The sequence below is a fragment of the Pelodiscus sinensis genome, chromosome 6 (assembly GCF_052426305.1).
Source record: "Pelodiscus sinensis isolate ZL-2025 chromosome 6, ASM5242630v1, whole genome shotgun sequence".
Taxonomy (NCBI): Eukaryota; Metazoa; Chordata; order Testudines; family Trionychidae; genus Pelodiscus; species Pelodiscus sinensis.
Genome location: NC_143057.1, coordinates 41,992,402 through 42,020,090, shown reverse-complemented (window position 1 = coordinate 42,020,090; position 27,689 = coordinate 41,992,402). Strand labels below are relative to the sequence as shown.

At 38.9% G+C, this 27,689-nt stretch overlaps 1 protein-coding gene across 3 annotated transcripts in view; it reads right to left on the bottom strand.

Annotated features, from left to right (window-relative positions):
- NTRK2 (neurotrophic receptor tyrosine kinase 2) overlaps positions 1-27,689 on the bottom strand; it is a 286,834-nt gene that overhangs the window by 67,351 nt on the left and 191,794 nt on the right. For all 3 annotated transcript variants that reach the window (XM_075931774.2, XM_075931775.2, XM_089779251.1), the window contains 2 exons: positions 6,577-6,707; positions 42-214 (listed from right to left, as the gene is read on the bottom strand). In XM_075931774.2, the coding sequence (XP_075787889.1) occupies positions 42-214; positions 6,577-6,707 (304 nt within the window). The remainder of the gene's footprint in view (positions 1-41; positions 215-6,576; positions 6,708-27,689) is intronic.

Here is a 27,689-nt window from a genome sequence, read left to right as displayed (position 1 = left end):
TCAGAAAAACTGCCCAGTACAATACACCTTCATGAATTTACCTGAGGAATTTATTCAGATCTCCATGCTTCATGTACTCAAAAACCATGATGAGTGGATCACCTTCCACGCACACGCCATAAAATTTTACAATGTGCTCATGCTGCAGGTTAGTCAGCAATTCTGCCTCTCGGTGGAAGTCTTTTCGAGCATTATCACTGGCATCTTTCAGTGTCTGGAGGAGGAAGGGAAAGGTATATGTAAAATGAAAAGAACAATTTGGGGGCGGGGGAGGTGAGAGAGTGAGCTGAAGGTAATGTACTGTGTCAGAAACAGAGCATTTTTGGCATGACTGGTTGTAAATATCTGCTATAGATCCAAATAAAGTATAGATTTGTGCTTTTATAGCATTGCCTCTGCTATACTTCATCACATTTATTTAGAGCCTCAGCATTACAAACACCAGAGTTATGAACTGACCAGTCGGCCATTCACCTAATTTGGAACCAGAAGTACGTAATCAGGAAGCAGGAGAGACCAAAACAAGAAAGCAAATACCATACATATTGTGTTAAACAGAAACGACTAAAAACAAAGAGAACTTTAAAAAACCCATGATTTTATATAAGGAAACTGTTTCTATGCTTCTTTCATCTAAATTAAGATGGTTAAAACTGCAGTGCTTTTTTTGTAAAAAAAAAAAAAAAAATAGGTGCCGGTACTCCAGGGGAAAAGTTGTTGAGCTCTGTCTGGAGGTGCCGGTACTGCGTACTGGGCAGTACCATCACAAAAAAAGCTCTGGTTAAAAGCATCATTTTTCTTCTGCATAGTGAAGTTTTGAAGCTGCATAAAGTCAATGTTCAGCTGTAAACTTTTGAAAGAACAACCACTGTGTTGTACTCAGCGTTCCAAACATTTCAAAGTTACAAACAATCTCCATTTCTGAGGTGTTGGTAACTCTCAGGTTGCTCTTTCTGTCAGAGGTGCAATATGGCTTTTAGTTGCTGCACTACCTACCCATTCTACAACATCATTATATGGTGATAAGTCATCTAATAGCAACATAAATTCAGTTTCCATCTACTGACACAGTATATCCACTTTACGGGACCAAGTTATAACACATTATTAGATTGTTCAGGACTTTTAGAGTAGTACAGGATCAGAGCTAAAGTCCAGTCTACAACAAATAATGGTATTACAGGGGACAACTGCGTCAAAATGTGGTTTCTTGTGATGCTTTTAGTTGGGCCCTTATTCAACTAAATGTCAATATGACAGCTTTAAAAATGTAGTTCATCGTAAAACTAATTTTTAAAAACAAGCATTCATGAGGACTACTTTAAAAAAAATAAAAATTGGGGGAAACATGTGCTTCCTTATAACACATTTTCCTGGAAGGATTGTAAAAATGCTGATAACTTTGTTCTATCAAGGTGGTATATTGTGTTTTTCAGAAACTATTTTTTTCCCCTCAAGAAGCAGCAACATTATCCTGTGATGGAGCAGTTGCTATGGTAACTGCACATTTTCCGTCAAACAGCAAAATGAATTATGACCTAAAATCTGGGTAGGCTGGTTGGTAGTGGGAGCTTCTGCTACCATAGGGGTTTGTTTCAACTTCTTCCCATCTTTCCCTTCATTCTTCCCTATGTAGCACACACAATAACTTTACTGCATTAGAGAGAGATGAAATAGGCATACATGGAGATTCTTGTGGTAAGCAAAAATTAATAAAGAATTTACACACAAGTGACACAGAATACTATATTTGGCTTATTCTTACCATAGAGGGGAAACAGAAGTGTCTTAAATAAATTGAGATAGTCATAATGATCATTAGTGACAAAGAGGCTAAGCAAAGTCAATAGGAATTTTGCCAGCGAGGACTGAGAAACAACTCTGGCCCTTCAAATTCCCCAAGTACATTGGCTGCTGGCAGAGATGCTCCATAGCATAGTATCCCCACAGGTAGCAGAGTTCCTCCATACCTGTTGCAAAAGTCCCATATCTGCTACAGCCTGAATTGTCCTAGATAAAAGTCTGTTTAGTCATGGATCAACTGGCCACATTTTTCCCTTCCCCCTAGCCCAATCCATGCCCTTGCTCATGAAAAAGCTTGGAAATTGCTCCTCTGGGTCTCTGCTCTGCCGGTGCATGGTGCAGAACTTGTTACAAGGACATCCCCACCCTCCATCAGTATGCAATGGAGTTGTGATGTATGCCCACAAAAAAGCATGGGGAACAGGAGGGAACCATACGGAAGGATTAGAGGGTTTGTCTATCATAATAATTATTACCATTAATGTTCTGAATAACAAAATCATATAGATATGTTTCCTTCACAGCGCATTGAGCTTTCACCATGAGATTCTTTTCACTGTTTATTGGGTTCAATTCTCCATCCCATGCCATGCAAGGAGGTAAGTTGTTCATTCACTGAAAAGTCTGGTTCGATTTAAAAAAACTCTTTGAACTGGGTAAATCTGACAAGCTGAAAATCCTCACCTTTCTTTTTTGTTGTGTTTGTAGTTCTGTGTATTATAAAGGCAGAATTTCCCTAAATAGAATAAAAATCTATAAGCAAATGGCCATCTATATGATTCATTCCTGATGTCAGAAATAGTAGGCACTGGTCTCTTAAAATCAGCTACTCCACTTACACATGCATGGCTATATGCAAGTGCAGCAGCTGATTCTCAAGGCTACATTTACACTACAAGATATGGATGTGAGTCCCTGGTTTGTGTACATATCTTTGGGTTACCTTTCTTTGAGCTCGCACCATGTATAAACCCACCTGAATCATAATGAAAGACTGCACAGAGATATGCACACAGACAGAGGAATCACACCACTAGCTTGTAGCCCGCACTATACGTGAGGTGCATTCGAGTTTCTGAGAACAGGATCAAGACTTGAACATCCAGCTGCTCAATAACATGAGACATGTCTTGGCCATTCCAGCCACATAGGCTCAGGAAGACCACAAAGGAGCTATTTCCCTTTGACTCTACTGGGGTCAAGTGAATCCAAGATAATGCCCATGGACTATTCCCATGACAGTGGCTTATGGAGGGTACTGCAACCCTAAGTCTGCAGTAATGGTTTGGAGAGACAATGTGACATAGAGTAGAGGGGGATGCGGCTACTCCTCCATCCACTCACCAAACCCTCTGGAACTGCCATGAAGCAAATAGCCCAACCATGTAGACAGGGGGCTCGTTAAAGGCTTATGCACCATTTAAATCTCACATAAGTCTTCTGTGCATAGGAACTGCTACACAAAAAGAGTTTGCGTACACACAGTGCACTATCCCGAAAACCTAGACGTCAAAATATATGAAACCTAACTGGCTCAAAAAATAGTATTATTTCCAAACGGAAGAAGCATGGATAATTGGGTGTGTATATGATTTTATCTACAACCAGGTATTTTGGAATCTCTTAGCACTGAAATCATTTGCTGAATCAATATCAAACTTTAACATATTTGTCTAGCCAAAAGGAAAGTGCTGTATTTTGAGTCAGGCCCAATTCCTTCCATAAGGCACAATAAGCTATTTCTTAACATGCATGCACAATGCTGTTGCGGTTGCCCAGGCAACCAGCAGAAGGCATGTCAAAGATCCAGAGGAACCTCCAATGAATGAAAAGAAGCTCTGACAACAATTTCACATAGGTGAAAAGACGCTCACCCCTGGGCTAGCATGCCCAGCTTTTCTGCTGCCTAAATCCTCCAGAGATAGACATATTTGTCACCAAATATGCACTTCAATGATGATGGCTAAAGCTTTTTCACAGGAACATTTTTATTTTGTTCTCTGTCCCAAGGGGTTTTTCCTAGGTTTACTGGTATGAAAACCCTCTAAATTATTCAGAACTCTGACAGGTAGAAATTGTACTTTGAATTGAGCTTTGAGATATGTTTCCCTCGGATCCCATTCCTGTTCCCAATTAAGTCAATGCAAGCTTTACACCATTGACTTCAGTGGACCCTGCTCTACCATATGTACAGAGGTAAAGGAACACAGGAATTGCCACACTCGGTGAAACATTCTTGGTCACCCTAGTCCAAAGTCTCTTTGACAGCAGCTAGTTTCACATATTTTAGAGAAAGGGGTAAGAATGCCCAAATGGGCAATTAGCAAATAACCTGCCCACAGAGGAAATGTCTTCGTAATGGGTTCAGTTAGATGGTAACTTATGCCATGGAACATGAGGCTTAGATCCTTTCCTTCACTATAAGATGGCTTATAAGTACTACCCTAGGCATGGATTGTGGTACCAGCCTTGGTGCTGTGAACTGACAGAATTGTTCCATTAATCCATGGAGATATCCATCCCTCAAAGCCTTGGGTAATCTTCATTGTGAACTGTAGTGAGAAAGAGCAGCAAAGAAGGGAGAGGGCAGGCAGCATCTAAAAAGCCCCTGAAGTGACTATGCTTTGGGTTCCATTCGTTCAGTACCGACAAAGGGAGGAAGAGAGTGGAAAGGCTCTGATTACAGCACCACGCTACTAAGTGAGGAAAAAGAGAAGTGTAGATTTATTAATGAATTGATCAGAAAATAATCTCACCTCTTCCACAAAATAATACATGAAAAATGCTATATAAGAGCTACATATTTTGTTACTGTTCATTTATCCTAAGGTTGTAATATATAATCCCTTACTTCTTCCCTGCTTCTGATATATCATTTCAAAGCTACATTTCAGAGAACATTTGCAAGAAATTATTCATTTGACAAGTCTTGCCTTTTTTCCTGTTCTCACATTGCAAGTTACTCAGATCTATTTGCTGGTTACATTTATATGCTGAAGATCAGCTAGGATGATTTACTCTATGGATAGAGCATGAATATTCAAAATTTGCACATAGTTGTTTAGTTGTGAAAGGTCACATGGTATTGTTTTTGTTCCCTAACTGCAAAACTGATGTTCATGAATAGTACCACTGACTTTAATGGGACTCTTAGGGTATGTCTACACTAGCTCGTTAATTCGAGGTAGGTAGGCAAATCAGGGAACCGGGGTTGCAAACAAAGCCCGGGATTTAAATATCCCGGGCTTTATTTGCATGTTCCTGTCTGGCCCCCATTTTTAAATCCCCCTTAGTCTGAATGAACTGCCCGTGGCTATACACGGCAGTTTAAAGTTAATCCGAACTAAATCCTTAGTTCGGATTAACTGTTACTCCTCATTCCATGGGGAAGTTCATTCGGACTAAGAGGGATTTAAAAATGGCGGCTGGACGGGAACATGCAAATAAAGCCTGGGATATTTAAATCCCGGGCTTTGTTTGCAACACCGGTTCCCTGATTTGCCTACCTAACTCGAATTAATGAGCTAGTGTAGACATACCCTTACTTTTCATATTCAGAACCTTGTGTGTTTTGGTGGGACAAAGGTAGAGGGAAGAGTAGAGGAACTGATCTTTTTTCATTGGATGCTCCCAGCAAACTCCGAAATCTGGAGTGGAAATTAGTGAGGATCAGGCCTTGACTACAGCGATCAATCCTCTGGCCTTTGATTTATCACATTTGCTTACATGCGATAAATTGACTCTGAATGCTCTCCCATCGATGCTGGTACTCCACCAAGACAAGAAGAGTAACTGGTATTGACAGGAGAGCAGCCCCTGACAACCTTTCCACATGTAAGATGCTGCGGTGCATATGTTGACTTCAGCTATGCAAATAACATAGCTGAAGGAGATCAACGGTGCCCATTAGTGTAGACAAGGACATAGTGAACTATGTTTTCTATTGTATGTCCACAGATGGGATTGGGAGTTCTGCTGCTTGGCAGGAGAGTGCCTGTGCAACAGCCTAGCTACTGTACAGATGTCCCAAGACCAGTGGGGATGTCCTCCTATTTCTCTCTGGAGCCTGGGGTTCTGCATAATTTGGTCCCTTCTGTGACGTTGATAAACTCTTGCTCCCCTTTAATTCCAGATCTCAGCAACTTCACAGTTATTGATGCTTTCTCCTTAGTTTTCCTCCTCTCACTGTTTTTAATTTGGAAGGGCAGAATGGAGAGCTAGAACCAAGAATTATCCTCCTCGTACCGAAATGCAATCTCTTCTGGGTTCCAATATAGCAGCTGCTTAAGAGCACAACACAACTATACCCTAAAAGTTTAGGCCAGGAAGTGATATTGTAAAATTCTGGCAGTTGACTAAGAACCACATGAACCTTTGTGAAATAGCTCTTTGTTGACTAGCAGTTACATGTGTAACCTAGTCATGTAGCTGGCTATGGTTTAAGTAGTTTTTTTAGACATATGAACACGATTCCCCATCTATTTTTAATGACGTCTGCCATTATTTTTCATTCTTCATATTTCAGATGGATCATGAAAGACTTTGCTCCAGTGAAATATTCTAATTTCCCCCCTTTTCTTTATGAAACTCAGCTCTCATTTTGTAACCCACAGCAAGATCAAATATCATATTCTCTTGACATTTCATCAGCCTCATGAGTCCTTGCACATATATCACAGGAGTCACATTGGGTTTACCGAACAGGCAAACAAGATCACTTACAAATAAAACATCATTAGCTGAAACCACAGTGGAAATCCTAGACTTTCTTACCTTTACCGCCACCAAGATCTTATCCTGCTCTGCAGACAGGTTATAGCACTCGGCCAGGAAGACTTTCCCAAAGGCTCCTTCTCCCAGCTCCCTTTTTAGAACAATATTGTGTCGTTTGATATGCTGAACAACTGTAAAGTGAACATAAAATGTATGAGAGACATGAATTCTAGGGAAAAAAGGTGGAAGGGTTCCCAGATGTCCATTATACTCTGGAGGGAGAGGGTTTGCCTGTATAGGACACTGTGCATATTCGAGAAAGAATGCCAAGGATGTCATTAGAGTCGAGTCAAATCACTGTAAGAAGTGTGTGTTAATATATTCAGAGAGAGAGCACAATTTATTTGCTTTATAAGACATGGCACCAAGAACCTGGAAATCAGTAAGAAGGGGGTTATGACTTAGATAAGTCCTCTGAACGTAAGAGTGAATATTGTTTTTCCAAAAATAAAAACAGGAGGAAAATGCAGGAATCAGATCAACCTTCTCTCATGACACTTCCATTTTTATTTTTCTAGCAGCAGCTGATCCTTTTCATTCAGCTCCAAAGAAAAAATGGGGAAGAGGGAAAGAGAGGAAACAAAATAAAACATTCACATAATCCAAGAAGATAAAGTATGCCCCCTTTTAATTAAATCCAATCTACTCTGTGGCTCTCTGCTTATCACTTGTTCATCTTAAATTGAACTGCCACTTGCTCTGTCTGTTTCATGCTACAGCTAGGATGGAGCAGATATTTCATTCTCATAAATATGATTTACACTGTTGCTTGAAGGTAAATGAAAAAAATAAGACAAGATGGACCTAGGTTTTAGTCACTGTTGCTGACAGAACCTTTCAACTATCTGCTGAAAGAACTCACTACTAATGGACCAATGCATAAAGCCCTTAAGCATAATTTTTATTCTTTCCTTTGAACACAAAATTTAATTAAAGGATTTAATATTTAAAAATACTGGTCCAGATTTACTGGCAACTTCGCACTGTGCTAGCCACTGAAAGCCCAGTTTAGCTGGTCCAATAAGTTGTGTTTATAGCTTCTTTGTGTTGCAGGAGTGGCACAAAGCAGCCACGGCATAATGGTGAATTTGCCCTTGCCTCATTTATTTGGTTTCACAAAAGTGGAAATTCATTGTTTCACAAACGTGGAAATCCAACACAAAGCCTATGCACCACTTCAGTCCTAATTAAAACCTGAAAAATAAATGGGTCTTAAGTGGTACATAGGCCTCTTGCACCCTATTTGCACAGGGGTGAATGTCACTCCAACCTATATATGTAATTGCACCAACTTTGTTGAATCAACACACAGGAAAGCTACAGTGAGCGTTGGATAATTCAAGTCTATGGACCAATCTCTAATCCAGTGCCCATCCATTCTCTAGAAAACAGCCACAGACTGCTAAAAATGTGCTCCCATTCACCCTAGTGAAAAAATCCAAATGGTCTCCTGTTCCCCCTCAGTGTTAGGACACAAGGAGAAAGCAGCCACAGCATAAGGAGAAATGGATATTTATGCCACAGACAGCTGCTGTTGACCCCTGCATACAATTACTGTATTCATATTTCAGTTTGATGCTGAAATAATCCAGCATACAGCTGCAGGGCTACCTGTGCCTCTTCAATGGCTAGTCTGCTGGAGACAAGCCTATGAAGAGTGCTTCATGAGTGCTGGCTGCAACTCAGTAGGAAACAAAGGAAGGAGCTCAGTATGGGTGGAAAGAAGCCCATGATACAAGCAAGGCTATTCACGCCCTGGCACATCAAAAGTTGTAACTCCCCATATAGAAGGCAAGGAATGCAGAGAACTTATGGCTACTTCTGCCCCACCACCAATAGGTTCCTAGAAGCCAGTGGTGTCCCACTGCTCCAGTCTGAGTACCAAATATGTTATTTCACAAAGATCAAAGGAGGCCCCAATTACGATTTTAGGGCATATTCTCTATCATGCTCCACTACATTTATTGTGGGAAGAGAGGTCACTCTCAAGTCTCTTGATGGGGATTCCCTCAATATGGGGGAGACCCCAGTAGGCACAGAATTAGCATATCTGGCTCCTTGAACTTCCTTTTCACATTCCCTACTGCATGGGTTATGAATGGGAGTGATTGAGATGTTCTGGCCTCCAGCTATCTTCATCCATTATATGGTCTCTTAGGCTGCATCTGCAGTGCACAGTTATTCAGAATTAGCTATCCTGGAATAGTTATTCTGAAATAGCTTATTTCAAAATAGTACATCTACACTACAGGGAAGCCTTAAAATTAATCTGAGGCAGGCTTCCCTAATGTAGATATGCTCTCTCGATTTAGAGCCCCAGAGGAATAACTTAGAATGGCTCCGGTGAGGGGATACTTCAAAATAGCAGAAGTGGAGCATCTACACAACTCCTATTCTGAAATAACTATTTTGGAATAGGTGTTGTTCTTCGTAGAATGAGGTTTACAGAAGTCAGAATAAGATGGCCATTATTCTGAAATTATTTCAAAATAACGGAATTGTTGGGTAGACACTTGCATAGTTATTTTGGAATAACAGCCATTATTAGGTACCATAGACAGCTGGAGTAAGTTATAGCAGTCCTTACGCTGTACTAGAGCAGAGAATCTGGAAGCCATAATAGGTTTTGGGTTCCCAGCTTTGACTCTTTTTCTTCTGCTGCTGGGTTTCCTGGTGAGGGTGAGGAGAGACATCTCTTGGGTTCAAGTAGTGCCAGTAAAGCTCTCTCTTGGGCTCCCACTGCCTGTCAGGGAAGCAACAATGGAGTAGCCAGAACTACTTCCTTCTTATCGAGTATAGCCAATGGCCAGCAAGGAAGCTGATGAGCAACTAAGAAAAGGAAGGGGCAATAGATGCTCAGACCCCTTTGACTCAGAACAGAGCTGCTCCTCCTGATGTTGCAGGGAAACCAACGGGAGGCAGCTGGAGAAGTGGTGTTTCATATCATCAGGACGGATTCAGATATTTCAGTTTAAAAATTATAGGGTGAGGCCCAAGGAGCACACTTTCAATGCCTAATCGAATATACCTTTTCTTAGTATAGTAGCTCACCACACCAGTAAATCCTGACCTACTGAACTTGGCAGCCACCATGTCAAGCCTTCAGGGCTGGGCCACAGGTTGGACACTCCTGCCATAAGCCAGGAATGGCTCGTGATAGTAGAGCATTGTACTAAAGGAATCCATTTCTGTGAGACTCTGGTCTCAAATTCCACTATCAGTCCAGGAAAAGGACTCTATAATATGCTGTTACTGTTTGACATAGAGTTTTCGGTGCTGGTCCTAAAGTGCTAGAAATTGGTATGTTAAATTGAAATTGATGAAGCTGTCACTATCTGAAGATCTGATTCTATTTCCATGTCCTCCCCAACATTGGAATTTTTTTTAAAGTAAAGGGTAATAAAAGTTATAACAAGAGCCAGGCCAAACTCTCCCCCTGACAGATGCAAAACTGTATTTAATATCTTACATTCATCTCTATTCACATTAAGTATTCACAACAAAATAAGTATCAAATCTGGACTGCAGTCTAATGTCTTGGAGAGTGGCCTAAATTCTGTGAATATGGAGTATGTTTCAAATAGAAATTAGCACTAAGCCAAAATAGGGTGCACATTCCTGGGTCACTGGTGCATGACTTAGGCTTTGTAGATCACAACATGCCTGAGGTATGCAGCAATAGCCTAAGAGTTCACATCCTGTTAGATCTAATTGCTCTGCTTTCATTGCCTTTTATTAATTGTTCCCGTTCCAATTCAGCTACTTCAAACCGGGCAATAATTAATTGAGTAAACAGTCCCTCTCACTAACAGAAGTCTTGAATTACTGCTCAGAGGTCACGAGAGAGGGATATTTCGCAAATTATGCAGTTCAAATCTCTTCAGTCGTTACCATTTTTGCAGTTTCCAGTTTTTTGAGGTGAGGAGAGTTAATAAATTATCATCATAAAGGTTGATTGTCGGGGTGGAGGGAAGGCCAATTGTGATCAGAGAATGTCCTGGTCCACTTTGTTCCAGTGGATAAGGAGATTCTGAGGGGGTGAGGGAAGGGGTAATCTCAAGGAAGCTTTCTGGTACTGATAAGAGGTTGGATCTCTCTTCACTGGAAACATTTGGGTCTTTCACTTTACACCAGCATTCTTGACTATTAGTACAGCAGTGGCTAAGATGGCATTGGAAGGATTTAAAGCACCCTTAAGAGTTAGCTACTGGACAGACTAGAAAAGGCTCTTCAGAAGCTTTATCAGCTCAGGAACCTTGCATTTGTTAAATACCTATGTTCTTGCCACAATTAGGATTCTGAAGTACTGAGAGCAGCAGCTCCATCTTTCATCAGGAAGGGACTTGAAAATTCCTCCACGCCATTGGATTGACTCCCGGTCAACCATTTCATTTGCTTTTGGGATTTCCTTTCCCTCTGCTACCCATATATCATTGTAAGACTGTCTCATTTCCTTTTGTGGAGGAGAGGGGGCAAGTCAGATCCACCTACCAGACATCATATTTTTAAAAAATGCTTGCCCCACCTTGTAACTATTGTTAGGCAGAGAACATGGGAGAAAGTCCACTGAAGTCAACAGCAAAACTTTTTCTGTGTTCCTTATAATGTTATCAAGGAGCGATTGCTGATAAACAAATCAGACATTTTAACTTTGTTCATCTCCATTTGAAACACAGAGAAGCATCAGTGTTTGTCCCAGTGGTGAATAGATTTTATTGTCAAGTTTCTAAGAGGACATCACAATGGACAGTAAAATAAATAAGAATGGTTAAATATTGCTTTACAGAGAACTCACAGCTACAGAAAAATATTCTTATATAAAGTAACTATTGGGTGAATAACTTGTCCCATAACAAAGTGTCAAATGCAAATCACAGCATACCATTATTCCAAAGTTCTTTATGTCAACTGCAGCAAAATAGATCTGCACAGAATATGTATTTGCAACTTGTCACATTGTATCGATCACAGTTACCTTTCTGTGCAAAACTAAGTGCTAAATAAATACAAAATGGCAGGGAATGTGAGTAAGTGGGCACAGATTAAATATGAAAACAACATACGTTAATCAAATATATACAATATGATGTGACATAAATATGAGCTCAGGAAAAATCCAGTTAGCAAATGTATAGCCCGAACATGCTGCTATGGACTTGGGTGGGAAGAGACTCCAGAAGCCAAAAAGACTGAGTCAAATTCTGCTCTTAGTGTGGTTACGGGTAGGTTGTTAAAGGCACAGATAGTGAACAACCATTGAATGGCATGTATGATACCTGAGCCTTTGAAAACCTCCCCTCTACAAGCCAAAAGGGTCTCACTCGACTACAAGAAAAAGATTAGAAAGGAGAATGAGTCAAAATACTTCAGGGAAAAATTAGAGATAAAACAAAGTTAGACTAGATAAATCAGACAAAGCACATTGTTCAAAACAGGTAGTGGTGAAAAATTACAGTGTCATCCAATTAAAACAAAGGAGTAGTAGGTTGGAGTGGAGTGTGGTGAGTTGGAGATGAAGTGGAGCACTCCACCAATATGAACAGAAAATTCTACACGAAAAGAACCTATCATCATCTTCAAGCACATATGTAATTCTCCTTGACAGTACAGAGACTTAGGACCCTTATAGTTATTTAGTCAAATATATTACATTCAGAAAGTAATATTTTAAAAGATGCATTGAGGGCCTCTTCCTACAAATACTCCTACTGGGCCTCATGCTTTGTTGTCAGGTAGTCTATTCTTGATAGTAAGCGAGTACAGGATTTCACATACTGGGATGAAATCCTGGCCTGACTGAAGTCATGGACTTGAATAGGATCAAGACACTTTGTAATATAAACTATTAAAATTTGATGACATCTATTTTAACAGTCAAAAGCAACAGCAAGTAAAAATGTCTTTTATTTAGTTTTTCCTGAGGGGGGGAGAGGGATATTAGATGTATAGATTTTATGGCCAGAAGGCATTAATTAGATTATCTAATCTGATCCTTGCATTTATTACACAGGCCACTGAATTTTAGCCATTTTCCCTTGTATTGAACCCAACAACTTGTATTGGACTAAAGCTTATCTTGTGAAAAGGCATGCAGTCTTGATTTGGAGGTACCAAGAAATGGAGAATTCTCCATTTCCCTTGGTAGTTTATTCAATAGCTAATCACTCTCACTATTAAAAATGCGCTTTGTTTCTAATTTGAATTTGTCTGAATTTAACTTTCACCCCTTATTATACCTTTTTCTGTTAAAAAGTCCTTTAGTGGTTAGCATTTTCTCCCTGTGAAGGTACTTCACACATTGTGATTAAGTCACCTATCAGTTTTCTTTTTTACTAAGCTAAACAGGTTGACTCTTTAAGACTCTCACCGTAAGGCATTTTCTCCAGACCCTGAATCCTTTTGAAGCTCTTCTCATTTTCAAAGGGTAGGCACCAGAGCTTGTTGCTATATTTTCATATCAATCTCATCAACTCTGTATACAGAGGTACAATAACTTCCTAGTCCCAACCCACTACTCTCATTTTACATTCAAGGATCACATTAGCCCTTTTTGCCACATTGCTGTATCAGGAATTGATGTTAATTTGCTTGGTTTTTTTTAACCCCTCTGTCCTTGTCAGTCACTGCTTTTCAGAGTATAATCTCACAAATTCTTCATCAGTGTAGTGCGGAGTATCCCAAGTGAAATCAATAACATCTGTCATTAAGAACAGAATTTAGCACTATAATACTTTAACAAAGCAGAGCAAGAAAATATGTTAACATATTTGGTGAAAATTATAAGTGGGAAACAATGGCTGATAGAATTATTATGTGATAGACTATTCAATATCTTTAGAAAGATATTTTATAAGCCATGCAAAGTCTTTAAAATGTATTTTAGAAAACCTTCTTTGCAAATACTATTGTGCAATGAGATATCCTTTTTTGCCATATAAAGCAGACACAGCTACTTCTAAGATCTTGGAAGAATTAGTAGGTATAAGTGACTGGACTGGATTTAATTTGATCTGATGGCTTTCCAACTTCGAATTGCACTTGTTGTTCCCTAACAATGGGATTGGAAGAGATAATGCTGTAATGAGGGGCAATTAAATCACCCTGGATGGAATAAAGCAAGGCTAGCCTCATGTCCTCCTGACTCTGAGGCAGCACCAGCTCTAGGGTTCTTACTGCTAGGCAAAATGGAAGACTTGGCCTGCCACCCACAGTCACTCACATATCAACATTGTGTAGCTAAGAATCTTGTTGCACTTGGACACTGACTGGATATTTTAATCTTTCTTTACAGAGTGGACAGTGTCTTGCAGCAGAAATCTCAGCTCATCCTTCAATTTGAATTTAGAATAATTTCTGGTTTTGTTTCCACCTATTTATTATTGATCATCTTCACTAATTATTACTGTAACTTTATTATCATTATTGTTTAAGTTCATATTACAGTGACAACCAAAATACTAATAAGGATTGGAGTCTTATTGTTCCAGGCACTGAACTAACACAGTCTTTCCCCCCACAAGCTTACACTATAATTTGAACCAAGGTGCAACCATGGCATTAGCCATCACTAGTGAAGTAAATGGGACTTTTGTCATTGATTACAATGGGAATTCAGTCTAGTCTCCAGTGAACACAGAAAATAACAGGAGAAAAGGGAGGATGAAGGTAATATTTACAGTCACATAGCTGCTTTAACACATAACTTGATGACTCCAGTTTTTCTTGTGGTACAGTACAGTGAAGAAATAAATAATATGAGCTGTCCCAATTGACCCTCACCTTGGCCCTCATGACACTGATGTTTCTTGTAGCCTCTGCAGCAGAAATGAGTCCTGGGAAGGTAATTTCAGGTTTAGTTGAGGAAAAGTGTTTCATGCATAATGGACAGCATGGAAGAAGATACAGAGACATTTGTGAGAGAAGTGGACAGATTAGTTTCAGGAAAGGCTCTTGTGTGAATGTAAATATTACAGTTTGTATTATAGCTGTATTTATAACTAGACTTTAATCCTCCTGTGGCTGTTCTTTTAGAACCCACAACTTCTGCTACCTTTACTGGCAGTTATGCTTGCATAGCGATGCAGCATGGCACAGCTGAGAAACCGTTCTTGATTATGGATCTTCATTTCTGAGGTTTTGGTGGGTTAGGCTCTTGACCACTGTATTCAAGAGCTGACAGCTAAGGTAAGGCTATTTACTACCGGATATCAGTGGCAGATCTCTAGGTGAGACTCAGTGGTTGTTTTCTTTTAAGGTTTAAATTTGAGAGTTGTTGGATTTGAGTTACTGTTTTTTGCGTGGGTCGTGTAAGATATTGCATGTGTCTCCTCTGATATTTATTGTATTTGGCCTAGTTCCCTATAATTTCTTTAAGATATGTGTATTGTTATATTTTGCTTCGCAATTGTAAAGGAATTATTTAATAAATAATAAAAACTGTATTGTCATAACTTTAAATTAATGTGTCCTATTGACTACATTTTACCTTGGGGTAAACAAGCACACCAAATTGAATAATTACACCCAGACTGAATTTGGCTCTACATTTGAAAACGGGAAAGTATTTAAAGCTGACCGACTCCACAGTCCTTTTAAACCTGATCCTGTACTTGACATGAGTAGAAGAGTAGGGTGTGTATGAAATATAGGTTTGGGCTATAAAGGTTTAAAACAACTGAGATGTATCAGTGTAATGGAAAGCCAAATCTGAGTCACCATGTTCAAAGCAGACGGCAGATGTTATGTCAATCTCCTCTCTTGCTTAGTTTTTAAAGCTAACACTTTTCAGATACAGTTTGGTAAATCAGTTCTGAGCAAATAATCCTGCCAGGTTTCCAGCCACCCCTTGCCTTTGTGGGTGTAGCTATACATCTATGTGTTTAATATGCTCCATAACAGCAGATGCATTTCTTTCAACAAATAACTGATTGTAAAGCCTCAAGGCTATCATGTATGAGCCACTGTGTAAAATGACTGCTGGTATTATTTCATTATGGCTAATCCAGTCACTCTTCCACATGTAAGTTAACTGGAGTGAGACAGATCTCATTTACTATCATCACCCTTCTCTTCCCTCCCTTCTTTCAGCACAGCTCAGGAAATCCTATGCCTCAGCATGATACTAATATTTAGGTATCTACTGTGCTGCACACAGGGAAGAATGAGAATGTATCATGCAGCACATCTTGTATGACAGAAACCAGAGGGGGGAGAAGGTCTAATAAATATACTGGCTTCACACTAATAACTCTTTTCTCTCTCTGTTTTCAGAAGTGAGGATTCTCTCTTATATGATTGGCCTCACTAAACTCAGGCACTCCCAAATTTGAGGAGTAGGGTATGAAGACAACTTCATAAATTCAAGAACTTTGGGCCAAATTCCGGCCTGGTGTAAATAGGTGTAACTTTACAATAGTCAGAAAGGCTGCTCCATTTACACTTCAACTGTCTCTGCTCTCTTTTTGCTCTTTGGTTTTGAAAGGTGCAGGGAACTGTTTTACATACCTCCATACGGGGGAGGATAGCAGGATTTACTTACTTTGTAAGTCATTTTAAAGGGGACTTACAAAAGAAACTTGAATTTAGGTCCTGATCCAATGCGGGATTTAAACATGTGCTTAATCTGAAGTAAATCAAACTATGCACATGCTTAAAATTAAGAACACGCTGACATTCTTTTCTGGATTGGAGCCACACAGCACTATCAGCTGATCTGCATATGTCTGCTGACCAGTTCTGAGGTCACAGTTGCAGCCCCATTGTGTTTCAATCTAAGAAATCTCAGATGTCAGAAAAGTCACAGTATAATCAAGCCAACCCATAGAACCCCAGAATATAATACACCACTTCTCCTAATAATTGGTTGCCATTTCCCCAAAGGAACTGTTACAATTCCCATCAAATTGGCTAGGGTTACATACATCTTGGTCACTAGGCTGGCTGTTAGGTTAATGCACTTGCTGCTGAGTTGCTGCCTCCTATGAGGAAAGTGTATTAGTATTCACATTTTGTAACTCCATTTTCTTTGAGGTACCCCAGGCAAACTGTCATTGGATGGGCTGTGGGTTTTTTTTTATCTGCATTCCTTGTACTTTAACTGCATAGTGGCTGGTTACTCATTCTTATCATTCTCTCTTTTTCCTGGAAGGGATCCTGTCACAGGTTTCAGTCAGGACAGAGGAATGCTGGGAGACAACGCTGATACTATCTGCTGAGATTCTGTCAGAGGAGGGTGGGTTCTTCCTGAAGAAAAATGACAAAGAGGTAATCCAGACAGAAGTCATCTCCCTAACAGTTTGTTTCGCTGCTTAGCCAGAGGGAAGAGAGCCCCATCAGCTAACAACTCCACACGCATCACACCCCAGCCCTCTCTGACAGAGGAATAATGGCAACTGCAAGGCAAGAACCACCACTCCCGCTCTGACACACACATCAACTGGTTGTTCATTCCCATACACAACCAGTGGGAGACTGTCTTTCTATGACTCCAATGATGGGATTTAAGAGGAAGAGCTCCCCACAGTCCCTCCCTGAAATGAACTGAGAGTGGGAAAGACCTTCCAAAATAACCAAATGTGTTTCATGAAAAAGACGACAGTCCATCTTCCCCTTTTGGAGACAAACTAGGGATAAACATTAATCCGAGGCCTGCGGTAAAGACCGGAGCAGAAGAGATGATGGATATAATCATTATAAAATAATGCAGTGCCTGGGATGCAGTTAAATGAGTTCTTTCCCCCATTCAGCAGTGGCAGTTCCCAGATTTGGGACTTTTTTTCTTTATTGTATTGTATTTTCCTTAGCAGGTTTCTTTACCACTTGGGAAAGGTTCAGAAAAGTGCAACAAAAATGATTAGGGGTTTGGAACAGGTCCCATATGAAGAGAGATTAAAGAGATTGGAACTTTTCAGCTTAAAAAAGAAGAGACTAAAGGGGAATATGATAGAGGTCTGTAAAATCATGACAGGTATGGAGAAAGTGAATAAAGAAAAGTTATTTACTTGTTCCCGTTACATAAAAACTAGGGGGTTACCAAATGAAATTAATAGGTAGCAGGTTTAAAACAAACAAAAAGAAGTTTTTCTTCATGCAGTGCATAGTCAGTCTTTGCTAGAGGATGTTGTGAAGACCAGGACTAGATAAATTCATGGAGGTTAGGTCCATCAATGTCTATTAGCAAGGATGGGTAGGAATAGTGTCCCTGGCCTTTGTTTGTCAGAGGCTAGAAATGGATTACAGGAGAGGGATCACTTGATGATTCTCTCTTCTGTTCACTCCCTCTGGGGCATCTGACATTGGTCACTGCTGGAAGACAGGATACTGGGCTAAATGGGCCTTTGGTCTGACCCAGAATGGCTGTTCTGATGTTCTTACATTTCTGGATCATGCAGCCTACTGGAGTGGAGAGCCAGGCTCATCCCCATCAATAGGAGCCACAGAAGCTTCTGTTGTGGGATCACTTTTGTTGTTGTTTTTCCTTTTAGTTCATGTTATTTTACATTTGCAAATAACACAGGGCTCCACCTATGTGCCCCAAGTAGTATATTCTTTGGGGCCCTTCCTATAAGTTTCTGAATGCCACTCAGGGCTTACTAAAAACAAAAGCAGTTTCATCCGGCAGCACATACAAGGAACACTCACAAAACACTTGAATTATTACTTTAATTGCACCAGGTGTATCATGCACACTTGCAAAGCAGGCGGAGATTGTAACAGTTTTGTTATCCTATTGCATATGAAATCACTGAAACCCTTACTCATGTAATCATCCAGCTGAAATCATGTGGAGGTTTGCAGGACTGAATATGATTAAGCGTATGACTATAGGGACTATATTACCATAGTTAGGTCACCTTAGCTATGCCAACATAGTGTAAACGTTACTTATGCTGATTGAAGGGATTTTCCCATCAGTTTAAGGAACACCACTTCCTTGAGTGACAGTGGAGACATCGATGGAAGTATTTTTCCATCAATACTACTGCATCTACAGTGTGGGTTAGATCAGCACAGCTGTGCCACTCAGGAGTGTGGGTTTTTTTTCAGGTCACTCACAGATGAAGCTATGTCGACCTATTTTTTTAAGGATATAAACTTAAAAACAACAAATAGTCTGGTAGCACTTTAAAGACTAACAAAAATGTAGATGCAGGATCAGCCCCTCAGCCTTAACGTACTTATTCATTTCACTTTTGTGATTTTGTACATACCTAATAGTAAAGATTTTCCTTCTGCTTCCATTTGAATGTGGTACCACGTCCAGTACTTCTTAATTAAAATGATATATTGAAGGTCTATGACACTTCAATATGTAAAAATTCAACTGATGAATATTGCTCCATTAACCTGCTTGTGTAGTTATGTGAATATGTAACATGTTTAACTGGATGAGAAAAACCTATAGGTGTGAAAAAGGTAAGTAGATTTTTACACGCAGAGTGACTTATGCCCACTGAAAGTTCTGAGATTGTGTAGGCAGTGCTGAGATTCTGAAAAACCTTGCTAAGGTCTGAGCTTAGGCAAGTATGATGAGGAAACTATATTTAGCCCCAACTGTGGAATTTGCATGAATACACTACTGAGTTCATGATTAGATTATGACTAGAAAGTAAACCAAACTATAACACAGTAAGACTTTAAAATACTTGAAAATATTTCAAAGTTTTCATTGATAGTGAACTGTTTTCACGGCAATTCAAAGAGGAAACAAAACTTGGCCACATGGATGAAGACAAGGAAACCCAGACATGCATCTGGATATAGGAAATAGAGGAAAATTCCCAGAGATCTCTCTTGAGAAAATTCTAAGTGTTTTCCATTCTCTCCCTTGCTCAGGTTTAGTATGCACATCCATATAACACTAATCTTCCTCCTCTATAAAAGTTATGGAAATCTGCTATTCTCTCTATCTCTGTCTCACTGCTTCCTGAATCTTTGGCTGAAGCCCTGATTTTCTGGTCATCAGGCTTATAACATCGCTGATGCTTGCTTCTTTATTTCACACTGAAATGTTTTATATAAAGGGCACTTTAAAGAAATTATTATTCAAGATTTAAGCCTCGACTCTGCAAAGACACACATACAAATCTTATATGTGCTGTGAACAGTATCCGTGATGGATACTAAAGTACTGTATTGTTGCAAAAGCAAAGCTTAGAAGGGCATGTACAGAGGTAAAGAAAGTGCTCCACTCAAGTACTATAAACTCCAAAAGTATCTTTTTTGCTTCATTAGGAAATACAATTGTAAGGGACTTCCTTAGTCAGATAGTTCTGTCCCTTGCTATTGTAGGCAATCCCATCATGTAATCCCATTCACAAACGCATCAAGCACCATCTTAAAAGTAACTACTTTGTTTGCTCCCACTACACTTATTAGAAGATTGTTCTGGAATCTCACTTCTCTAATGTTTGGAAACCTAATTTTCAGCCTAAATTTATTTATGGCTATTTATACCCATTCGTTCTTGTGCCACCATCAACCTTTAGTTTCCATAGCTTTTCCTCTCTCTGGTGTTTAGCCCCATGACATATCTGTAAAGCTGACAAACCCAGGTCATCAGCAGGTAAGACTGAACCTGCGCCTTGAGGGCCTAAAAGACGTGTCTCTACAGCATGAACTAAAAGCCAACTGGCTCTTAACTAAGGCTGTAGAGCAGACTTCACTGTCCCTTTCTCAGTGATCTAAGTGGCTCCAGGTTACATACTTATAGAGAACAATAATTTTCTACTCAGTCTTCATTTTGCTAGCCTCAACAAGCCAAGCCATTTTAGTCTGCTTTTGTAAGGGGAGGCCCATTAACCACTTCACTGCTGCTTTAATTCACGAGGCCCCACAATGGAACTACCCACAGTGTTTGATGTTATACATACATGACTTTGTGTGGGATCAAGCAAATAGTCTGTTGTAGTTTTTCTTCAGCCATATGATTAGTACTATTTTAAAAAAAACTTTTTTCGATTGAACGTATGATGTGCTTATCCTCCCTTAAAAACTTTATTTTAGAAAAAAAGAGAATGAATGCAAATGCACCAACAAACATTAAGGATGTGTCCACAGTTACATGTTGACAACTAGCACATAACAAAAATACCCATTGCCTTTTACAGGAACAGCAGCTTTCTAAAGGATCCAAAGTGATGGCGACTCCCAGAGTCATGGTGCCAACAGCCAAGAATATAATCAACCATAAGCAGGGCTTTGAAGCTGAGGCTGATGAGGAAGCTGAAGACATGCTCAGCCACTGCCATTATGCTTTCAGCACCTATAAGCCTCTCTTTTTTGAGTTGATAATTACAACATTCTATGCCAAGCAGCTGTCACTAAGGAGCAGGAGCTGCCCAAACACACCATAATGCAAGTTAACTGGCTGATTTATCATATAATAATAAACTCGGCGACACTCTTCTGAAGAAAGAGAGAGACTGAGAGAAACAGCACTGAGCATTTTGTTCTGGTCAGTTCAAACAAAATGGGAAAATATCAGGAGATTATTTATCTACACCTGCCCACCCATAGCCACAGCCCACCGTTGCTGGAAAACACCGAAGGCATTGATCAACAGAGGCATAGAGATCCAGCTTCCATGTGACTATGAGACCTCATTGAATGACAGTATGCAAACGTAACAAGGGGAAACATAATAAGGAATGGCAGGAATGGCTGAATGAACTTTACTCACGCTCCAGCTTACTACACCGATATAATGAACATGACCTAAAAGAAAGAATGTTACACTCCTAAGCAAGCTGATTTGGCAGCTCTGACCAATTATGAGCAGTTAATTTTATGGCGATAGCCAGAACATGTGTATTATCTTCTATAAAAGCTTCATTGGTGTCACCATGAATCAAAGTCATCTCTCTCCCTTTTCATCTTAATTCCTGGAGAACAGTTGCAGTTGAATCTTCAGAACACTCAGGGCAGTGTAGTGAACTGAATGTAAATGCAACTCCTGCGTCTCTTCAAGCGAGCAAAATGTGTGGCCCAAGGAAGACCTATCATCTATTTGGCTGCTTCTGTTTTTAATACCTCCACTGGCTCACTACAAATGTTGTACAGCATGACTTTACAGTACAGTTAAAGTCTTCTGTAATCAGGAAACACAGCAAATGGGTCGAGATGGAGGGCTGCTCTCCTGATCTTCTTGAATTTAAAACCCTTACATAGTGCAAGATATACCAGCTGGGTTCTTTTACCCCATATTCAGTTACTGTGGCAACTTATGCACTAGTAATTTCATAAATAGTAATAACTAGCTGTTATATATAACCAGTTAAGAGTAATTCAAGCCAAGGGGAGAGTTCATCACTAAGGCTATGTATAAACTACAAGATTTTTCAAAAAAGAATATGCAAATTCCGCAGGAATTTGAATATCTTCTTCTGATAGCATTTTCGAAAGAGGATCTTTCAAAAACGAATGTAGTCTGGACGCATTTTTTTCTTTGAAAAAAAACCCCTTTTTCGAAAAAACCACTCTTCCTAAAAAAAGGAGGTTTACGCGGTTTTCAAGAATACAATTGGAAGAAGATATGCAAATTCCTAAGGGAAATATAACATACAGTAGTTTTTAATTGTACCAGTAAAACAGTTGGATTTTTGGTTTAATTCACTCTGCACTGACACTTGCAGCTAAGGAAATGGAACTTGCATGTTTATAGCAAACAAGAACTACTCAAAACACTGAGGTAAATGAAAAGCACCTAGTCATTATTCAGTCTGAATAAAGAGATGTCATCATGGTAAATTAAAAGGGCGATTTACAAAGGTTTATAAGTGGCTCAGGGCCCTCCGTTCCCCTTCAAATGTTACCAGGAGTGGAAAAGGGGAGTTTAAAATTGGCCTCAGGAAAGGCAGTTCCATGTATCATGCTTTTTGGGGTAGTGCATAATAAGGACATAGGCTTTGACTTTTGTATGCCAACAACCTGAATGTTCCTCAAAGTATTTCTAGACATGCTGTGCCTTCAGTTGGCATATTTTAACATATTAGTATGTTAATATAATAATTGTTTTGGTCATATTGGCTCCCTTAAACATTTCCTTAGATATGAGAATAGTAACTCAGCTGCCTGCTCTAAAAATGCAGCACTCTCCTAGCTACAAATATTGACTCATTTGCATTTCCTTATAGATAAAGTATAGAGAGGCTATATTGTCAACTGTGATTGTATAGAAGCCTAGAAAGACAGACAGACACATAGCAGGGGTTTTGGAGTGAAGACTCCTAGTTCTGTTACCAGCTCTGCCAGTGACTCATTTATGGCTTTGGGTGAATCTTTTAATCTTTCTATATCTCATTTTCCCCATCTGGAAAATGGTGATGATAATTGTTGCCTACTTAGTTGACGGGAGGATGGAGGGTTCTTTTGAGGATTAGATAATGTTTATACAATACTTTGAAGATGTAAAGTGAGATATAAGTAGTAAATACTATAATAATATGAAGTTCTTATATAAAATTCTGTTTTCAAAACAAAGATTTAAATTCCTTCCTGGTAAAGCACCGCTAACTTCAATGCCTTGATGGAGAAGTCTGAACATATATTAAAGTACAGAATGTGATTTGATTGATTTGTATGCTTCTAGATCTTGTAACTCCCAGAGAAGTTTTAAATGTATTAAAATACATTCAGAAAATAAGAACAAGTTGAAGGACAAAACGTCTCTGACAAAAAAGATTTGACATTGTTTTCTTTTACATTACCATCACTGTTAGCTGACACAAGATGGGATCCAATCCTGTTTTCAAGTAAATGGGGTAAATCAGGAATAATTTCCACTGAATTATCTCCATGGCTGTGACAGGAGAATCTAGCCCAATATCTTGAAAGTACAGTACTAAAAAATTATACAAAAAGAAACATGCTATGCAGCTAAAGAAACTCGTGCTAAGTCTGTTCCTTTGTTAACTGTGGTACATTATTCTCTTCCTCCTGTATTCAGGTGATGGTTTATAGTCTTTTATATATCATTCTGAGAAGAAATAAACAAGCCTTTGGGGTTTAGTATTATATATCCAGCACTCCAAAAATAGTTGATATGTTTTCTCTTCCATACCTTTGTCAATGTAAACAAGACAAGATTTCTGAATAGAAGTGCCTGGAATGTTTCTCTCTCAGTATTCCAGTGTGGTAGGTCTTCAGGCTTTAGATTCTGAAAAGACTTTGTTGTTATGGAAATTGGGGAGATGCTAAATTGCATTCCAATTATGGCAATTCAGCCTTGACACATTTGTTATAGGTTAGGTGAATCTTCTCAGTGGATGGACCTCTTCTTTTTCTTTCAACAAAATTGTCAACCATTATCCTCATAAAAGAAGTCTTGCTTCTCAGAAGCAGAGGAGTTATATGCATTCTGGAAAGAATGCACATATTTTTGTGCTACTGAGGTGAGAATAATCTGATTTTAAGAACAGATGGTCAAGACTCATAGCCTCAGCTCAGAATACCTCCAAGATAAAGTCTTGACTTCTGTGCTGCAGTTCCATCTCCAATAAGACAGCCTGATCCAATTTCCATTAAAAACAGTAGGAGTCTTTTCAGTAACCTCTGTTGGAGTTGGATAAGACCCATAATGGTCAGTCTAACAAAGGATCAGAAGAGGTACAACTTGCTGCAAACAAAATATTCTGATTATCTTGAGAAGTGATTTCTTAGAGCCAAAAGGAAATAATAGAAAGAAGGAATTCACCACATTATTAATATATATTTGTCACTGGTCAGGCAGGAAAGTGAGATGTATTTTCAGCACAGTGTTACTAACTGCAGTGAGAAGTGTCAGGGTGAATTGCTGGAGGCTGATAGGATTGTAAAAGGGAAGCAGGGAAAAGATTAAATGTGGAAAGGGTGAAGTATCATGAACTCTAAATAAAAGGGAAAAGAGGATGACTAACCCATTGCAGTTCAAAAGAAAGGAAATTTCTGAACCTCAGTTGATTTGTAGCACTAATCAGATTACCTCCCATTTTCCCACTTAAGCATTTTAGGTACTGTTAATTTAGATTCATTAATCTTGAACAGCCTGTAGCATCTGCTCAGCAACTGGTCAAACATCTGTCTAGAGAAAGCTCCTCTCTGGGAGTTTGCACATCACTCTGATTAAATACTGTCCATAATTCAGCAAAAAATTATATTGCCCTGCATCATAACCAATGCCATAATTGCTTGTTGTTGCAGCCTTGACCTCCTCTTTTAAGCTGGCCAAGCATTTTTGGATAGGAGGGAAGGGAGAGGGAAAAAATACAGAAACTTTGCTAGCTCATTATTCACAATTTCTTAGTGACTACGCTTTATTTTTGGTGTGACACATTGCACAATTGCCTGCCTGTTGGAAACACTTCTGTGTCCCATTTGGTTATTGATCCTATATCTTCAACAGTCTGTGGTCCTTATTATGGAGGTTTGGCGGTTCAGTTCCTTCACCCCCCTCTGCTGCAGCATGACAACACTTGCCAGTGCACAAGTGGTGGCTGTTGACTTGGACATTAGATATGGATCTGGAAAGATTACAGAATTTTGCAATAAATTCACCATGATCACACAGTAACGGTTAAAGCATTCATTATCCTCGCCAAAAGGAATAAGAAAAAACAGGTCTTCACATTTGTGATATCCTGTTACATCAATGAACAGGCCACAACAAGCAGAGAAAGTGTGAGCATGTGCTTCAAGTTCTTTTCAGTTGCTATGGTACAGTTTCTTATGGAAAAATCCTTGTTCTGTATGGTGTTTTTCCTGCCTCATTTGGGGATGGCAGAACCGTTCCTTGTGTCACCTGAGAAACCGGGATGTCAGTTTCCACCTATTGGTGAGAAAGAAACTGATCAACAGCAGAATTCAACTGAAAATCTCTTTGGGTAGAAATTTCTGCTTTTGAGGCCAATGGGAATGTTATACCAGAGAGAAAGGATGGTTTTGACTGAGGTGCTGGACTGCAAATCAGGATATCTAGCTTCAACTCGTAGGTCTACCACAGATTTCCTGTGTGACCTTGGGCAAGGCATCTAATTGTTACATGCCTCAGTTTCCCATCTATAAAATTGGGACAATAAATCTTTCTTCTCCCATCCTTTGTCTGTCTTGTCCATTCGGCCCTCATTCAGCAATTTGTTGCATGCAGGCTCAACAATCTGCCAGAGGACAAAGGACTGAAGGATGGGGGCCCAAGCGTTTAAGCTCTTTGAGACAGGGACAACCAGCTACTATATGTTAGTATAGTGTGCTTAGCACAACAAGGCCCTGATTTTGGTTGTGGGCTCAAGCTGCTAATATAATGCAATCAAGGAATAATAAATAATAATTGTGCTCTCCTCTCCTCTTAAGGAAAAGAGCACAGACAAGGAGGGAAAACCCAGCATTACTGAATAGTCAAGCAAAAGAAACTATATTTGTCCCTCATTGGATAAGTGCAATCTATTTTCTTATATATAGAGAGAGATGCAATATAAATACTGTATGATAGAGTTATGATAATGATAAAAGTAATTGGAGGGAAGACATTTTTATTAAGAACCCTAATTTCAGGGATTAATTAAGAACAATTACATTTTGGACTGACATTTTTCCTGCTGGAATTTTCCCTACCAATCCAAATGTAAGTTATTTTTAGTTTGCTTTATTTTTAAAGTATGGTAAAATTCTATTAGATTGTTTTTAATTTATAATAATGTCAAAATACAATAGTTGTAGTATTTTTTGTCACCAGATAACTCAAAATGAGTTTCTTTAAAAACTCAAAATGTCCACAAGGTTAGATTATTATGATGGCAGCTTCCTAATCTGAAGAAATTTAGTTTGAAAATAATAAATGCATAAGCACTTGAAAAAAGACTATATTCTAACAATGTGCTGGGAAGCAGGGAGTTAACCCAAATATACACAGATGTGTGTGCGTCCATTGCAATTTGCAATACTGTGATCACAGTCAATGGACCAAATTCTTTCCTGGTTTAAATGGGCACAGTTTAATTAACTTCAATAGAGTGTCACCCTTGAAAACCAAAAGATCTGGCCCAGCATGACATCACATGCAAATATATACAACTACATTTTTTATTGTTTCCCAACCCACAATAAAACAGCAAAAGAAATTAAAGGGAAATAAGTGTAATAATGTGACACAATGCTTCATATTTTAAAAAGCATAAATGTCAGAACATTTAAAATGATATTGCTCAACATTACGTCCTGTGTAAGGCTGGTTAAAACTATTTTATTGAACAATTTCCCATGGTAAAATGTTGCTTAACTGAAATAAACATTCTCTATGGGGAAATATTGAGTTCAATTATTTTTTTGTATTTTCAAGTTGAAAGAATCAAAATAAAATGTTCATGTTTTGAATCAACATTTCAAAATGAAATAAGATTTTTGATTACAAAAAGTTGATTCAGAAGAAATCCATTTTGTAATATTTATTTGAAATAAAAATTCATTTCAAAATGGTGAATCATTTCAACTTTGTTGAAAATGTCAAATTTCTATCAACATTTCTAATTTGAAAATTCTGGGAATTTTTTATTTCATGAAAATGGCCAATGTTTTTACTTTTGTTCTGATTTGAAATGGAAAATAACTTTGAAATGTTGAAATTTTCCATGTAAGGAAAAGTTTGGTTTTTGAACAGCTTTACTTCTGTACATTTAAAATTTCATCTGTACATATCATTAAGACAGAGTTTGGGAAAGAGTTGTGCCAATTATGAAATAATACAATGAAATCTAGATTATCCTAGTCCTAGATGAATACACAAGGAGGAAAGAAGATACAAGGAGCCTACTTCCTCTATTTCCTTGCACGTTTATGTAGGAACCAGGCTCTTAATTCTACCAGCAAACAAGGAGTGGGTGCCAAGCCTGCAAAAAGAAGCATGCAGGCAGATCTCTACAGCAGCATGGAGCCCCACACATTTCAGTTAGAATGGGGTTTTCTCTATTTTATCAAGCAATCACTACCTTTCAGCTAAATTTAATATACAAAGAAACTCATTCTGAATATTGTGTGTGCCTGAAAGGGGGCTGGGAATGTAAGCCAGAACTTAGCATTAATCGTGCCAAGCATCAATCACAAAAATTGTTAGCATAACTGGGTTAAAGAAAGAGAAGGGCTTGAAC